Source organism: Pseudorasbora parva, chromosome 21 (assembly GCF_024679245.1).
Source record: "Pseudorasbora parva isolate DD20220531a chromosome 21, ASM2467924v1, whole genome shotgun sequence".
NCBI classification, from domain to species: domain Eukaryota; kingdom Metazoa; phylum Chordata; class Actinopteri; order Cypriniformes; family Gobionidae; genus Pseudorasbora; species Pseudorasbora parva.
Window position 1 is genome coordinate 19632400 of NC_090192.1, and position 17729 is coordinate 19650128.

The following is a 17729-nucleotide window of genomic DNA, read 5'->3' on the forward strand; positions in this document are numbered from 1 at the left end:
TGCAGATGATTTATAAGTACTCTATTACAGTATACATAAAGGATTAGAAAGTTTTACCTAATATTATGTAATATGAAATATTATATGATATATGATTTGAAGAAAACTTGGCTACCTTCTTATCTTTGTCTTGTCCACTACTATTGAGAAACATATTAGCATCATGCTAAATGTATTATTTAATCAAATTGCACATGAATTCTATTTAATGCTCATTTAGGAACTGCTCCCATGAGAAGGTGGTGTCCATGCTGCAGGGCAGTGGTGCCATGCCCACCATAGTGGTTGAAGAGGGCCCTGTTGACTATCCCCAGTCAGATTCGGAGCCGGAGGAGACCCCCACTATCCCGCGCTCACGTTCCCCGGCCCTAAGCTCCCTGCAGTGGGTGGCCGAGATTCTGCCTCCCAGCATCCGCGTGCACGGCCGTACATTCAGCCAGCAACTTGAACACCTCCTCACCCTGCAAGAAAGATACACCATTTGCAAAGCTCTGGAGACGTTCTTCCAGCACAGGTCAGGTCACAATTCATAATGAATGATTGGGAGAAGACACATGGCATACTGAGATAATAAAATGAATTTTATTAAGTGGTTAGTGATCAGTTTGGTGGTCTGAGTTGTGTTAGTACCCACTTCTACTATAACAACAGTATAGTGTATACAGGCCCACCAATGCTTTATTTACTTGATCAAAAATACAATAAAAACATTAATGTTGTGAAATATTGCTACCATTTATAACAACTGTTTTCTATGTAATTTGTATTTTGAAATGTATTTATTCCTGCGATGGCAAAGTAGAATTTTTAGCATCATTACTCCAGTCTTTAGTGTAACATACATGATCCTTCAGAAATTCTAATCTGCTGATTATTATCAATACTGAAAACATTTATTTTTTGTGTAAACTATGATACACTACCATTCAGAGAATAATTAATAGTTTTATTTAAGAATGATACATTAAATGCATCAAATGTGACAGTAAAGATGTATAATTTTAAGTAAATGCTGTACTTTCGAATACTGAAAAAATTTATCATATTTTCCACAAAAATATATAGCATATTTTCAACAACAATAATAATAATAATAATAATAATAATAATAATAATAATAATAATAAGGACTAATATTAATAACTGAGTTCCAACAATAACGGATCAGGAGACCATCATATTAGTATGATTTCTGAAGGATCAGGTGGCACTAAATAATGGTAGCTGAAAATTCAGCTTTGCCTTCACAGGAATAAATTACATTTTAAAATATGATAAAATAGATAACATTTTAAATTGTATCAATATTTCACAATATTACTATCTCTACTGTATTTTAATCAAATACATGCAGCCTTGGTGAGCAGAAGAGACTTCTTTAATAAGCATCAAAGAATCATAATGTCACGGGCGGATTATGATGATGATGAGGAGTAGAGGGTGCTTCTTAAATGCAGCCTGCATTTTATTTAACAAAAACAAACAAGCACAATCCAAACATAACGATAATCCTAACAGAAGAAGAGCAATGCAACAGCGTGTATCACACAAACAACACCAGACAATGAGGAACTGAAACAAACTAATTACAGATTTTATTGTATTTTAGTTATGACTTTAGTGACCAATGCATTGTTTGTCCAAAATATACCAATGAGAAATGTTTGCAAATTTTTGGCAACAGAGCTAATTTACATTTATAGACTGTAACCATCTTTCCATATGATTACACATTTCATAATTTGCTTTTCCCACAGCGAGGGATTTTCTGCAGCTTGGCAGCAGCAAGGCAAATGTGAATAGCATTCAAAAATAGCTTCAGCCTGAAGCACAAATAGATACTCATAATCAGAAACAATCTGTGGATTCTTCCAAATTTAAGAAATAGCGCTCACTGGTGCGACTGCTTGCTGAGAGAGCAGGCCAATTATTTCTAAAATGGCTCCCTCTGTTGCATGTTAACAGGAATGTGGACACACTCATTGTAGATGTGTTTCCTGTGCTGGACACTCCTGCCAAGCAGCTGATTTGGCAGTTTATTTACCAGCTGCTGACCTACGAGGAACAGGAACACTGCAAGAACAAGATCGCCCGCTTCCTGGGCTTCAAGAGTGCAGGTTAGCCACGAGTTCACGATGTGAATGTCAGCCCTCTGGTGGCTTTATGGCCTGAATGCATTGTAATTGTTCATGTATTACTGCAGAACCAGAGACAGGTCCAGAAACCCACAGACGGAGCAGCTCCATGCGAGTGTCAGGTACCTCTCACAAAAACACTGTGAGAGAGAGAAGCTCAGATGACTGCATTATCGGCACTCACCTTGGAATGGGTATGTTGTTTTCCACTTGTCAGTCTGCTGGTTTTGATTGATAAGCAGGGTGCAAAATTAACTTTTTCCGCACTAAGCATGAAAAAAAGTACATAATATAACAATAATAAGAATACATTTTAATAATAATGTTTTATTTAAATAGCACCTTTCCCAAGCTCAAGGTAGCTTTTGCTGTACACAAAATATACATACACAAAATAAACATACATATACAGTGTAGAACATAAGCATGTACAAGTGTTTGTATACAGAAGAAAAAAACAACTCTAAGCAGATGAGTGTTGGAAATACTGTAGAAAAATATGTTTTTAGTTGAGATTTGAATGAGGATATACACTACTGTTCAGAATTATGGGACTTGTTTTGAAAGAATTCTCTTATGCTCATTGCATTTATTTGATCAAAAATACAGTAATAATAAAAATACATTAAAATGTTGTTAAAATAACAGTTTTGCACCTTAATATATTTTCAAATGTAATTTATTCCAGTGATGGCAAAGCAACATTTTTCCCTTTAGGAATCATTCTAAAAGGCTAATTTGGTGCTCAAGAAACATTTCTTATTATTATCAATGTAAAAAACAGTTGTGATGCTCAATATGTTTTGTGGAAACCATGACACATATTACAGGGGTACTTCAGCGCTGAGAAGATGAATCTGTATTTAAACTGGGTCATCAATGTAGTAGAAATGTGAAATTATTTTTGAATTTGGTGCCCTCTAGACTGAGAAAAGACATTAAATGTATTTTTGTCTCATGGGGATGAAAGACTACAATTCCCAGAATGCTTCACTGCCCTGTGAGGCCATTCCATAGACCGTAATAAAATATAGACGACTCAACATCATCCGTTTCCGCTTGCCAGATTTGAAGCTTTCAGGCGGCCTGCACGGCGTTGACATTTTGGGACCGAGTCTGCGCAGTAGAGAGCAGGAAGTAGAGCAAGATGTACAGTCGTGATATCAAAAGCCCGCCCACACTCTCGCAGATGCAGAACAATTAATTATGTTGGTGTGAAATAAACAGTTATTGAAATGTAGAAATTAAAGCTAAAGCTCCAATCTGCTCCCAAAAATTCCGAAAAAAATCCGTTAGTGCCTCAGTGACAACTTCACTCAGAGAAGATGTCGATCCCATGACGTCACACCCCCCCGTTTTTACAGCATCAAATAACTAACTAAAACTAAACTTATTTTAAAAACGAACACTTGAAATGAAATCATCGTGATGATAACTGCCTTCAATGACAAACTAACTTTAGGGAAAAAATATTTGAAGTGTAATTTTAGTTTTTAGTTTTTCTCGTATCCATTAGAAAACACAGAGGGCTATGAGCTCTGCCAGCTGAGCTCTGAGTGTGATCTCCCATCCCCCATGCGCGAGTTCAAAACATGCAGAAATGGCTCCCTCTGCTGGCTGTAGTCTTTGGCCAAACATTCCTCCTATGATGCAAATATCGTCAATTTGCATCATAGGAGGAATTTTTCCAGAAATAATATGCATACATCTCTTGTCTCAGGGGGATTTGAGGGGGGAAAGCACTATCATTTGAATATACTCCAGGGTTTCTACTGATACAAAGCCATATGCTAATCGCTGAAGTAACCCTTTAAAGTCACACTAATGTACCTTTAAATATACTCATTTTCTATTTCCATTAGAGTTAAACAGTTGAGTTTTACCATTTTTTTAATCCATTCAGCCGATCTCCGGGTCTGGCGGTAGAACTGTTAGCATAGCTTAGCATAGATCAATTAATCTGATTAGACCGTTAGCATCTCGCTCCAAAAAATGACCAAAGAGTTTCTATATTTTTCCTATTTAAAACGTGACACTTTTGTAGTTACATCATGTACTAAGGCCGACGGAAAATTAAAAGTTGCGATTTTCTAGGCCAATATGGCTAGGAACTATACTCTCATTCCTGCCTAATATGAGTCAAGGAACTTTGCTGCTGTACCATGGGTGCATCTGGCACAATGATATTACTCACTGCCTGAAAATAGTCCCCAGCTAGATAACTTGCAATGTGACCGGCACTAAGGGTGCGTTCACACTTGTAGTTCGGTTCGTTTTGTTCGTTTGGTCCGGACCAAATAACAAAAACAAACATAATAGGTCCGCTTAGCGTTCACACGGGCATTTTTAACAGCGAACCTAAAGTTACCGAACCAAAGGCACAGGGAGACTCTCGCAACCTGATTGGTCGGCTTATATGACGTAGGAGCTCGTTTACCGAACATTCAAAACAATGCTGTGTGCGGCAGTGGCGAGGCCAGAAATGTTTAACTGAGTGGACCTTGGTGGAATAGGGTGGACCTCAATGACTACTCTCAAATTACACAAATTTAACAATATGGGACAAAATCACTTGACAGTAAATATAAGCTATATATGATTTATTTTTTGCCAACAAATTCATATAATTATATAAAATTATATATAATAATATATACAAAATTAATTTATAACAAGCAGCTACAAAGCCTATTGCAAGGACGACAAATATAGATATTGTGCTGCTATGACCACTGTAACAAGACATCAGTGTTCAGTAATTGGGTTAATTTTAAAATGGAATAACCAGTTCTTGTCAACTAATGCAACTCAGTATAACTGTTATCAAACATGTATTTGCAGCTTAACCTGTGAGAATTTCGTCTCGTGTTATGCACCGTGGCCCATGTTAAAAGTTTATTTCACTAGCAGACGTAAACTCATCTTCCCATCCCCTCAACAATACGGGATTGGCTAAACATTACTACTAAGCTTATTGATTGGCTGTTGCAATAAGTCAGTTATATGAAAATGTTTTCGCTCTACAGTAATTATTTTTTAATAGGGCTGTCAATTGATTAAAATATTTAATCGCTATTAATTGCATGATTGTCATGAGTTAACTCGCGATTAATCGCAATTTAATCGCACATTTTTAGCAATTGTAAATCTTAAATTACGTTTTTAATACTCTAATCAACATGAGTATGGACAAATATGCATGCTTTATGCAAATGTACATTTATTATTAGTGAAACCATACTTATTCAATAACAATCAATACAGCATGAAGATTAGACGTATCAAAGGTCATTGATGTTTATCTAAGAAATTGTTCACGTCTCTTAAGCCTAAACTTAAAAATTAAGAGTAAGCAGTGATTTCTCTCATTTTAAGAATATAAAGGGAGTTTTTACACTGGCAGTTTAATTCAGAGCAGGGCACAGTTCGTATGAAAAATTGTTAATGTGTACCAGTGAGCGCACCAGAACCACACCATACCTGGAGGAGGTCCATATTCCACGAGTAGGAATATAGTGCGGCCCCTTTAAGAGACGCGCGCTCCCTATTGAACTGCCGGTATTTTGCGTGTGCGCGCCGAACTGGGCCGCGATTCACGTGGACAGTGTGAAGAACACGGACTCGGGAGCGCGTTCAGAAAAGTAGCCTGTGTATTCGTTTTAGCCGATTGTAATGTATTTAGTTCAACAAAGCACGTGTACTGTAAGCGGTGATGGTGTTAATGATTTACCTCAGACATGAGCGAGAGTGAGCTGCAGTGCATCGCACTCAGACTGCAGAGAATGTGCTCAGTGAAAAAAACGCACTTTTCTTTCTGAAGTCTAATAAAAGTTAAACAAAAAATGTGGTAGCTTATGTGGAAGCTTATGTAGGCAATAACTGCACTTTTGGTTTAGAATAGTAATGTTAATGTCAACCCTTTTCTTTCCCTATTTATGTTTGCTGCTGCATCCTTTGCGTCTGACTGCTCTCACTTTTTCCAACTACGCCACAGATCAAACAGAAAATGCGCGCTGCGTTAATAAATGTAGTGCTGTTAAAATGAATTTGCGTTAACGCGCTATTAACATATTTGACAGCCCTATTTTTTAATGAAACTTTTTGTACGTGTTTAAGTGATTTGTGTTGTCACATAGGCATATTATTTTCTGCTATCCCAATTTTTTTTTTTTTTTGTCTGTTCTGATTGGGTGGGCCAGCCGTCAATTTGAGTGGGCCAGTGCCACCCTGGCCCTTATGTAGCCTCGCCCCTGGTGTGCGGATTACACGCGCGGGCATTTTATGCGTGTACATGGCATTATTTTTTTACCAGAGAACTCATGAAGAGCTCATGTGCAGAACAGAGACGGCCGTTCTGTCGTCTGTACCTGCTAATAATGGGCAACACAGGAACTTTGATGAGAAGAGCCAGGTATGCTTTTTGTGTGTTTTTTCTAGCATTTTCGAAACATGCTCGTCTGACCAAATATTGATGAGGCTCTTCCTCGTTGCTCTACGTTTGCCCTCTAACGTTAAAGTTACTCATTTTGGATACACCGATCTTTCTGCGTCGTCAAATCAGCTGCATTATGCGTCGCATCTTGTGACATTACGTCCGGTTTTTGGTCCGTTTACATGTCTTTGGTCCGTGTTGCGTTCATATATCAATCGAACCGCACCAGAGTTCGTTTGGAAGCAGACCCATCTTTTTAGCGGTCTCGGTCCGCTTGTTTGGTGCGCACCAGGGTTCGGATGGCAGCGTTCACATATGTTCAAATGAACCGCACTAACCGAGCAAACGCACCAGGGTTCGTTTTAATCGAACCAAACATGACAAGTGTGCACCCTAAGTTTGTATAGTTGTAGAGTTGCAGGTATTCCAGTTCAAATACAGTTCAGGATCGACACCAAAGTAAATATCTTCTGAATTGTTTCTCACAAATGTCTCCATGGTTACAAGGTACGCTCCTTGTGCAACCATGTTGTCACGTTGGTTATGTTGACAGAAGTTAACCTATTTTCATGCGCTGCATAATATCATTGGCCGCTGCACCCATGGTACAGCAGCAAAGTTCCTTGATCCTTATTACGCTGGAATAAAAGTATAGTTCCTAACCATATCGGTCTAGAAAATCGCAACTTTTAATTTTCCGCTGGTCTTAGTACATGATGTAACTACAGAAGAGTCGAAAAATATAGAAACTCTTTGGTTGTTTTTTTTAGCAAGATGCTAACGGTCTAATCAGATTCAAAGCTCTATGCTAAGCTATGTTAAAGTGCTACCGCCAGATCCAGAGATCGGCTGAATGGATTAGAAAACGGGGTAAAACAACTGTTTAACACTAAGGGAATTGGAATATGAGCCTATTTTTTAAAACTAGTGGAGTGTTCCTTTAAGGAAACTTTTGTAAATTATAAATGTCTTTACTTTCACTTTTGTTCAATTCAATGCATTTTTGCTAAATAAGTGTTAATTTTCCTCAAAAAAAAAACAAAAAAAAAAACTCCTACCCCAACCTTTTGAATGGTAATGTAATTTATATTCTTTTAGGGTGCGTTCACACTTGTCATGTTTGGTTCGATTTAGGGTGCTTTCACATCTCTAGTTCGGTTCATTTGGTCCGAACCAAGGGCAAACAATAATACATTGTTGCATTTTTCAGCTTTTTTGGTTCCTTTTCACACCACACTGATTGCTTTGGTCCGAACCAGTTGAAACGAACCAAAACGCAGGCACGTGACAACATCCACATCACTCATTGGCCATGGCGTATTTCTTAAACTGCTTTTCTAATGGTCAGAATTTACGTGTGGGAAAATGCCAACAGAAGAGGCAAAGCCAGCAAACTATAATAACACTATGGAGAGACGACCGCGCGGGCCAGTTTTGTCCCTGGCCATAATTTACTACACGGTGTGTATTTACCACAGTATGCAAACAAAACATTTCTATAATGAAGCGCGGATGCGACATGAAAACAACATTCTAATGCACTGCAGACGGCGACCGCGCATCGCTCGTCACTTCAAGAGGAGGCGTGCATTAATTATTAACTCTTGACATGCTCATCTTCCGAAAATATTGCCAACGATCTATCAGGTACTAATATCATGCACACAATGTCAGCGCAGCTACGGCAGCTGGTTCAGTCCAAAAATGATCAGTACTTTTGCAGTTGGTTCTGTTGGAGGTCGGATCACGTTCTCACCACAAACAAACCGCTCCAGAGTTCGTTTGAAATCGTACCGAGACCACCTCCTCAAGGAGGTCTCGGTACGCTTGTTTGGTCCGCTTTTGGTGCGCACCCGAGTGCGATTGCTGCTTTCAGACCTGACCAAACGAACCGCACCAAAGAGGGAAACGAACTCTAGTACGATTCAACCGAACTAAATGAGGCAGGTGTGAAAGCACCCTAAAACGAACCCTGGTGCGGTTGCTCGGTTAGTGCGGTTCATTTGAACATATGTGAACGCTGCCATCCGAACTCTGGTGCGCACCAAACAAGCGGACCGAGACCGCTAAAAAGATGGGTCTCGGTCCGCTTCCAAACGAACTCTGGTGCGGTTCGATTGATATATGAACGCAACACGGACCAAAGACATGTAAACGGACCAAAAACCGGACGTAATGTCACAAGATGCCACGCATAATGCAGCTGATTTGACGACGCGGAAAGATCGGTGTATCCAAAATGAGTAACTTTAACATTAGAGGGCAAACGTAGAGCAACGAGGAAGAGCCTCATCAATATTTGGTCTGACGAGCATGTTTCGAAAATGCTAGAAAAAACACACAAAAAGCATACCTGGCTCTTCTCATCAAAGTTCCTGTGTTGCCCATTATTAGCAGGTACAGACGACAGTACGGCCGTCTCTTTTGCACGGAGGAAATCCTGCTGCTGTTTTGAATGTTTTGAACATTTTATGAGCTCTTCATGAGTTCTCAGCGGGTAAAAATAATGCCACATGTACACGCATAAAATGATCGCGTTTAATCCAGCACACAGCGTTGTTTTGAACATTTCATGAGCTCTTCATGAGTTCTCTGGTAAAAAATAATGCCATATGTGTTACACGCATAAAATGATCGCGTTTAATCCAGCACACAGCGTTGTTTTGAATGTTGTGAACATTTCATGAGCTCTTCATGAGTTCTCTGGTAAAAAATAATGCCATATGTACACGCATAAAATACCCGCGCGTGTAATCCAGCACACAGCATTGTTTTGCATGTTCGGTAAACGAGCTCCTACGTCATATAAACCGACCAATCAGGTTGTGAGCGTCTCCCTGTGCCTTTGGTTCGGTAACTTAGGTTCGCTGTTAAAAATGCCCGTGTGAACGCTAAGCGGACCAGGACTATTATGTTTGTTTTTGTTTTTTGGTCCGGACCAAACTAACCAAACGAACCGAACTACAAGTGTGAACGCAGCCTAAATTTACTTTTAATTATTTTGATATTATTTTGACTACATGTCAAAAAAGTCAAAACCGACATTCTATTTACTCTCCAAAATGTTCACTCTCATTTGATAATTGTTAATTTTGGATCCTGCTGATAATATGATATAGAACTTATATAGTTTATATAGAATACTGTATCTGCTATGCGTTGCTTCATTGTAACATTTCTGCAGCCATGCCATTCTGTCACTCTTGTGGGGTAAACAAGCAAGCAGTCATGTTTATGATTCACCAATATCTATTAGGAAATAGCTTTAAACTGCTTGAAAGCGTTGTGCGCCTCTCAGTCACCCCACTTTCAGAGCTTCTGCTAAAGCTCACTGCCCTCAGTCTCTTTTTAGCTCTTAAAGGGCAGGCAGCTTTCTGTGGACATGCTCTGTTTCTGGACTGGCTCTCTCTGTGTCTCAGGAACATTCACTGACCCTGTGACTCCAGAGGAAAGACAGTGTGGGGATGGGACTTCCTTCCCAGAGTCCCCAGATCTCAACCACGTGGGTACCATTTACTGCTCATCCACAATTCATTGCACTGTCATCACTGCTATTATGAAATCATGCCTAGTCTCATCTAACCACGCCCCAACCCGTAGATGTCAGGAGTGTACACAGAGCTTGGGAACGTGTATTCCGGGAAGAGCAACCAGTCTCTCCAGAGTCACTCCTCACCCAGGGCTGTCGGCATGGGCCACGCTGAGAACAATACATACACTTTGTCTTTCACGCAGAGTAACACAGGTATTCTGAGCTTACTCTGACATCCCCAATTGTCACATGGTGCCTCCGATATGATGACATATATTGGCTGCGTAGAACCTGTGTGACCATTTGACACTAAATGTGCTTGCTTATGTAGATAATTTAAGATTTAACATGGGGGTTTTCAAACTGGGGTCCAGGGAGCCATAAAGGGCCGCAAAGAGTTTTTCATTTATTACATTTAAAAAAATAATAATTTTAAAGAATTATAAAATATATTGTGGGACAAAGGTAATACACTAGCTTTTTAATTAAATATATTTTATGCATCATTTTTACATTATTACTGTTTTTTAGTTGGCTGTTATTAGCCGTAAATATATTATTTTATTGACAAACAATATATTATAACTGTGAGAAACTAAGAAAAATATTTATTGAAAATTAATATATATATATATATATATAATTAAAAAAAATGTTTTTACTGTTACTCTTCAAAATTCTACTATTATTATAACATTAAAAAGTGGGTTTTAAAAAAGAAAGAAAAGGTGGTACATATGGTACAACAAGGTTATTATAGTTTTGCTTTTTTAAATTAGTTTTTATTTTATTATCGTTTTCAATTTTGCTACAAATTTCAGTTTAGTTTTAGTTAGTTTTACAAATGGTTTTGCTAGTTTTAGTTTAGTTTTTATTTTGCAAATACATTTCTATTTAGTTTTTATTTATTTAGTTTCAGTTTTAGTTTTAGTAATTATAGTTTAGCAGAGTTACCATAATGAAGTGTAGAGACCAAATCAAGGTTTTTAATTTCAGCAAAGTTTAATTAACAGATTAGAGTTTAATCTTACTAAACATCCTTAAGTGAAATAACTTGATAAACGAGCATTATTGTTTAAACCCAGGACGGTCTTACAAAACATGCATAAAGTTGGGTCTTCACCTTTGAGCAAAAAAGCTTGAGTCAAACTATGACCTATACAGGATCTATCTTAAAGAACAAAATAGATGCAACGTAAAATATAAAAGTAAAAATTATAAATTCCAGACAAACTCACTCATAACAGATGAAATATTGTTAAACAATTAAAAGCTTATTTTAATTTCTTCAGTAGTACAATGTAGGCTAGCAGTGTCTACACACTGTTTTGCTCTGTGTGTGTGTGTGTGTGTGTGTGTGTGTGTGTGTGTGTGTGTGTGTGTGTGTGTGTGTGTGTGTGTGTGTGTGTGTGTGTGTGTGTGTGTGTGTGTGTGTGTGTGTGTGTGTGTGTGTGTGTGTGTGTGTGTGTGTGTGTACATGTTTTTCTAGCCTGGTGAGGACTTCAAACTGAATGCACACAGACTCGTGTCACCGTGGGGACCTAAATTGAGGTCCCCATGGGTACAAAAGCTTATAAATCATACATAATGAGTTCTTTTGAAAATGTAAAAATGTAGAAAGTTTCCTGTGATGGGTAGGTTTAGGGGCAGGGGCAGTGTAGGGGGATAGAAAATATGGTTTGTATGGTATAAAAACTGTCTATATGGCAAGTCCCCACAAAGATAGCGCACCAGACATGTGTGTGTGCGTGTGTGTGTGTGTGTGTGTGTGTGTTTGTGTGTGTGTGTGTGTTGTGCTATAATTGTAAAGGGGGCCAATGTCTTCACTTATCTAGTAAAATATTATGATAACTGACTAATAAGGACATTTGACTGGTCCTCACTAGTTAAAAAGGCTTATATATCAGCCAAAACATGTTTTTATTTAAATCTATTGTTTTGCACGTTCTTGGGATGGGTAGGTTTAGGGATAGGGATTGAGTTAGGAGATATAAAATATCATTAACCTGATATAAAATCAATGGAAGTCCATGCAATGTCCTCACTTATATAGTGAAACAAACCTGTGTGTGTGTGTGTGTGTGTGTCCTGGCATTCCCTACTTTGTGGGGAAATGTCTCCACACAGATAATAATATTATTAGTAGTAAATGATTATGATAACACCTTTGAGCCTGTCAATATTATGCAAACATGAAATCTCAAACGCACAGTAGGCTTGTAACGTTATTTGCTAATATATTTGCTGACTTTTGCGCCTGTGTCTCTCGTCACGTAAGAAACGGCATTCTAAAGCAGTGAGCTTAAAAGAAGTTCAACGTGCATCTCATTACCTTGTGTTATTTCCCCTTTCACTGCCACGGACGCATTGATTCTTTGTGAACTCCCGTTTAGGACTAGCGATGTGTTGCCTGTCTGCACGCGTCCGTCAGGACAGCGGTTAATCTCCTCAGCTCACTTGACGCGCAGTAGCGCAATAGACACTCCCTCAACCGCCACAGTCAGATATTCCACCACATTAAAGAGAGCTTATTAACAACGAAAACGAATATTTATTTTTGCTAATTATTATTTTATTTCAGTTAGTTTTTTAGTAAGAGTAGTTAGTTTCGTTTAGTTTTAGTTTTTTATTTATTCAGATTTTTAAATTTTATTTCAGTTTACGAAAATGTTTTTTGACCAATAGTTTTAGTCTTAGTTTCATTTTTCGTTTACGAAAATAACCTTGTGGTACAATAGTTGTACCACTTTGCTTGCATTTAATGACAATATAAAAGCTGATTACAAGTACAAGTCCCTTACAAGTAGGGTCAGGGGAACAACAAGTTTGAAAATCCCTAATTTAATGTATTAGCATGTTTTAGTTTTAGTTTTTTGTCCATTGGAAACTTTTCAGAACATTTAGTAATATCTCTCATTGTATTCCTGTGTACGATAAATGTTCCTCAAGATTTTGTTCATATTGCAGGGAACCGTAAATCAGGCCTCTCTCTTTCATGGACTGAATCTTTTCCTGGCCCTCAGTATGAGCCTTACCAGCAGACTGTTCCTTCTCCAGACAGTGTGGAATCTAACCCTTATGTTAGTTTGGATAGCCCCCTTGCCTCCCCCCTGCCTTCTGATGAGCCTAGCCCTCTGCCCCAGCGTAGGAAGCTCTTTACCTTCTCACGCCCACCTCGCAGTCGAGACACCAACAAGTTCCTGGATGCTCTGAGCGAGCAGTTGGGCCACCGGGTCAATATCGTGGATGACTTTAAGGGAGGAGAGAATGACTATGAGGAGGTTAGTGTCAGACACAGAAAGAGTAGTATTAAGAGTATTAAAGAGTAATATTTACCAGCCAACTAAGTGTAACAAAAGTTCTGATATTCATAATTGTATTATTATATTTTATTAAAATCTCTTAATAGTCTTATGTAGGATAACATTTCTTATTTTATTTTCCATCTATCTTTTCAAAAATGTATGTCCTATTTAGGGTCACATATTTAACTTAATTATTTTACTTTATTTTTTGTATTAAAACCTCTTGTCCTATGTAAGGTAACATTTCTTATTTTATTTTTAGTGATTTTATTTTATTTACATTTTTATTTTATATCTATCTATTCAAAAATGTGTGTCCTATATAAGTTCACATATTTAATTAAATTGATTTAATTTTGTTTTGTTTTATACTTTTTTTTAATTAAAATCTCTTGTCATATGTAGGGTCACATTTCTGATTTAAAGGTGCACTATGTAGGATTTTTGCAGTAAAATATCCAACAACCATTAGACCAGTGTTATATATTTTGTTAAGTTCTTACAATATCCCACATTTTTCCAACTATTTGTAAATTGTAAGAAAATTGCTATTTTAACCAAGCATAGCAGGACATCTGAGGGAGTCGCCTGTCAATTGCGTCATATCTGTGTTACCCTCGGTTTCCAGTTTTATTTTGCAGAAATGCTTTACTCTTAGCAGTGTGCAACTAGTGTCACAGCAGCTGCTGAGCGAATGCACGGAGTAACATCAAAACATCATTTTAAACACACTTAAATGTATCTAATATGATAAACAGAGCTGCGTTACCTCATACTCATGACCGGAAAAACGGAAATTGCGCTGGCGACTGTGTCCCGTTATATTAAAAGTCCCGCTGCTCACGAGGCGTGTGTTTGCGTGACAATCGCTCCAGCGGCCTTGCTCAGCTCCCTCAACACTCAGTCCTGCTCTGCTTCATACTACAGTAACATTAATAATCACATCCATGAACTTGATTTCTACCCAAGTCCTATCCCGATTCTTTTCCTCCGGCTGTGAGATGAAGACCACATGTCCCAAGATTCTGAGCTCAAACGTGGCATCATCAAATTTGCCTTTGCTTTGAATAGCCACCCGCTTAGGGACGGAACATAGTATAGCTTTAATTTGATTTATATACCATGTTGTTGTTTTTTAAGCCTTAATTGTCTTTGTGACAGATGAGTTTCCAGGATGACCAGGAAGTGAACATGCCTCATGAATTAAGCAGTGCCAGCAGTGAAGATCACAGCAGCGATGACTCCACCTCAGTCACCTACTCCTCAGGCTCGGACCACATCCCCCCTCCCCCTCAGAGTCCTCCGCCCCCGCCACCACCTCTCCAGTTCACCGACCCGCCCTCGCCCCTTCCCCTCACCCCAGAGCACTTGCCCCAACCTCCTCTAGCCTTCCAGTACCACCCGATAATAGTCCCGCCCCCACCGCCACCTCGCCCCTTCCTCACTAACCGCCCCTTGTTACACAAAGTTCTGCCCACCAGTGAGGAGCTCAGGGCTCAACGCACCCATCCCCGACGCTCCTCTCCCCAGCCCAGCCCTCAGCCCATTCTCCAGCTGCACCAACCAAAGGCTCATCCCATCCTGCAATCATCCCCGCACACCTCCGTTCAACCCCCGCATGCAACCACACAGCCCACTCACCTACGACATCCAGCCCAGTCCATCTACCAGAGCCAGCAGACCTCTGCTCCCAAAAACTCCCCCAGCCTGACCAAACAAAAGAGTCTCCATTCCCAACATTCCCAGCAAAGCTTTGATGGCACACTCTCAAACAAGGTACCCCCACCTCCACCTCCCCCTCTACCTCCACCTTGTGATCCACCACCTCTGCCCAAATCCAGTCCGAAAGCCTCTGACAACAACCACATGAGCGTGAAAAGACTACGCTGGGAGCAGGTGGAGAACTCTGAAGGAACTATCTGGGGACAGGTTGGTAGTGATGCAACATAACTCCAATGCACATCAGAATTGATTGAAGTGCAAGTACATGTAATATGATGATCCATTACTGAGTGGTGACGTCTGTTTGTTAGCTTGGAGATGATCCTGACTATCATAAACTCAGTGACATGGTCAAGTACTTGGATCTGGATCTGTACTTCGGCACACAGAGGAATTCCAGTAAGTTTTCGATTTTTTTAAATATCCGGCTAGATGTTATATTGCATGTACATATCATCTCATCTCGTCATGAAATGCTGTGAAGTCACAGAAAAACTTTTTTGTGTGTTTTTTTTACACTATGTCGTCAGATCAACAACCAAAATCATTTAATGTTTTAAAGGGGCCTTCATGAACAAAAAAAAACTACAAAAAAACTATTTCATGTATTTAAATGCTTCCTGTAGCTATTTGAGCATAATATAATTATATTTATTAATGCCTTTATGCATTTATTATGTCATTTATTCTAATAATACAGTTTATATTTTGTAATGTTTTTGAAAGAAGTCTTTTATGTACGATTTAAAATAACTTTCTATTTTAATATAGTTTAAAATGTAATCTATTTCTGTAATTGCAGTCATCATTTAATAATCATTTTGTGAAAAGTTGAAAACAGTTATACATTTTAGATTCTTTGATGATTAAAAAGTTTGAAAGAACATTGTTCTTTCTTTTGTAACATTATGTTCTTTTTATGTCACTTGATCAATGTATAGTATATTTACTGAATAAAAGTATTCATTATTTGGAATCCTGATGATGATACAGTAACATAATTATTCTATGTACTACCATAATAAAATCAAACCACATAACATAAAAATGTGCACAAAATCAGAGGGGGGACAATACTTTTATAAAGAATAATTATGTAACATCATCTCATCGGCCTGTGTATTGCTGTCTTCATCCACATGTGGCATCCTTTTGTAGCTTGTCATTTTGCTTCTAAAAATGAACTCAATTACCTGGTCTATTTTTGTACTTTTCAGCTCATCTCTCATGGAAAGCTATGTCTGTCTCAGATCCCATCATTCGCATCCAGTTATTGGCATCTCAAACCGTCTTTTCAGTCTCATAACCCTCTATATATTGTTTCCACTACTGGTACAAGGAGAGCTCATCCTTACATTGTTATTAAATGTGTCAGTCTCTCTTCCAGAGCCCACTTTCCTGCCCGAGAACTTTAAAAAGAAAGACGTGGTTGAGATTCTCTCCCATAAAAAGGCCTACAACGCTTGTGAGTATAAGTAGGGTTGTGTTGGAGTGCAATCATCTAGATTGAGCTCTGGGTTGAGTCAGGTTTGTTGTCTCGTGTGACGTAGATGTGTAGGAGTGGGTTAAAGAGGTGGTGTAGGTATTTGCTGCTCTAGCAACTGTGTGGGAATTTTCCCATTGAGAAGGTAAAGAATCCATGTGTTATTAAAGGTCTAGTTCACCCAAAAAATTCCCATAATTTACTTATACTCAAGCCTTGATGTATATTACTTTCTTCTTTCAGCCAAATACAATCAAAGGTCCATAAAAAATACCCTGGCTCTAATAAGCTTTATATTGGGAGTGAAGGGTACCATAGATTTTGAAGCCCAAAAAAAGCGCATACATTCATAATAAAAGTAATCCATACAACTTGAATCTATGCGCTTTTGTAAGAAAAATATCGATATTTATAAATGTATAAACTATGATGGGTTACTTTTCAAAAAAATTATACTATTCACTCCCATTATAAAGCTTGGAAGAGCCAGCATAGAAAAAAAGTTGCCTAGGATGGCTTGGCGGTGAGTAAATAATGGGATAATTTTCTTTTTGGGGTGAACTAACCCTTAAAATCTGGCTGCCCTGTTCAGCTATCCTCATAGCTCATCTGAAGCTGTCCCCGAAGGAACTGCGGGAAATCCTCATGACCATGAGCACTGAGCGTCTGGAACCCGCACACATTAAACAACTGCTGCTTTATGCTCCCGACGACGAGGAGGTCAAACAGTTTCAGCATTACGATCAGGACCCCTCCAAGCTCAGTGACCCTGACCAGTTCGTCCTACAGGTGTGGTTTTATCTTAGACCAAAGCTGTTTTACCTGAGTTCTGTAATAAATGTAAATAATAATGCATTCTTGTGGACTTGTTCTACAGATGCTACTAGTTCCTGAGTATAAAACAAGACTGAGGAGTCTTCTTTTTAAGACCACTGTGCAGGAGAAAACAGAAGAAATGAGAGCAGCATATGAATGCATATACAAAGCCTCATTAGAGCTCAAAAACAGCAAGAGGTTGGCCAAGATCCTGGAGGTAAAGCACTTGATTCAGCAGATATGGAACTAATAATGAATTATAAGTGCTCTATAAATCCTGTATATTCTGAGTTGCTTTTTCTGA

The 17729-nt window shown here is 38.6% G+C and overlaps 1 protein-coding gene across 5 annotated transcripts in view; it reads left to right on the forward strand.

Moving 5' to 3' along the window:
* grid2ipb (glutamate receptor, ionotropic, delta 2 (Grid2) interacting protein, b) overlaps positions 1-17729 on the forward strand; it is a 59909-nt gene that overhangs the window by 24817 nt on the left and 17363 nt on the right. For 3 of the 5 annotated variants that reach the window (XM_067429532.1, XM_067429530.1, XM_067429534.1), the window contains 11 exons: positions 221-514; positions 1966-2117; positions 2204-2329; positions 9987-10069; positions 10168-10312; positions 13067-13380; positions 14566-15333; positions 15438-15525; positions 16502-16591; positions 17202-17398; positions 17487-17642. In XM_067429532.1, the coding sequence (XP_067285633.1) occupies positions 221-514; positions 1966-2117; positions 2204-2329; positions 9987-10069; positions 10168-10312; positions 13067-13380; positions 14566-15333; positions 15438-15525; positions 16502-16591; positions 17202-17398; positions 17487-17642 (2413 nt within the window). The remainder of the gene's footprint in view (positions 1-220; positions 515-1965; positions 2118-2203; positions 2330-9986; positions 10070-10167; positions 10313-13066; positions 13381-14565; positions 15334-15437; positions 15526-16501; positions 16592-17201; positions 17399-17486; positions 17643-17729) is intronic. The other 2 variants (XM_067429531.1, XM_067429533.1) reach the window with 2 other exon arrangements.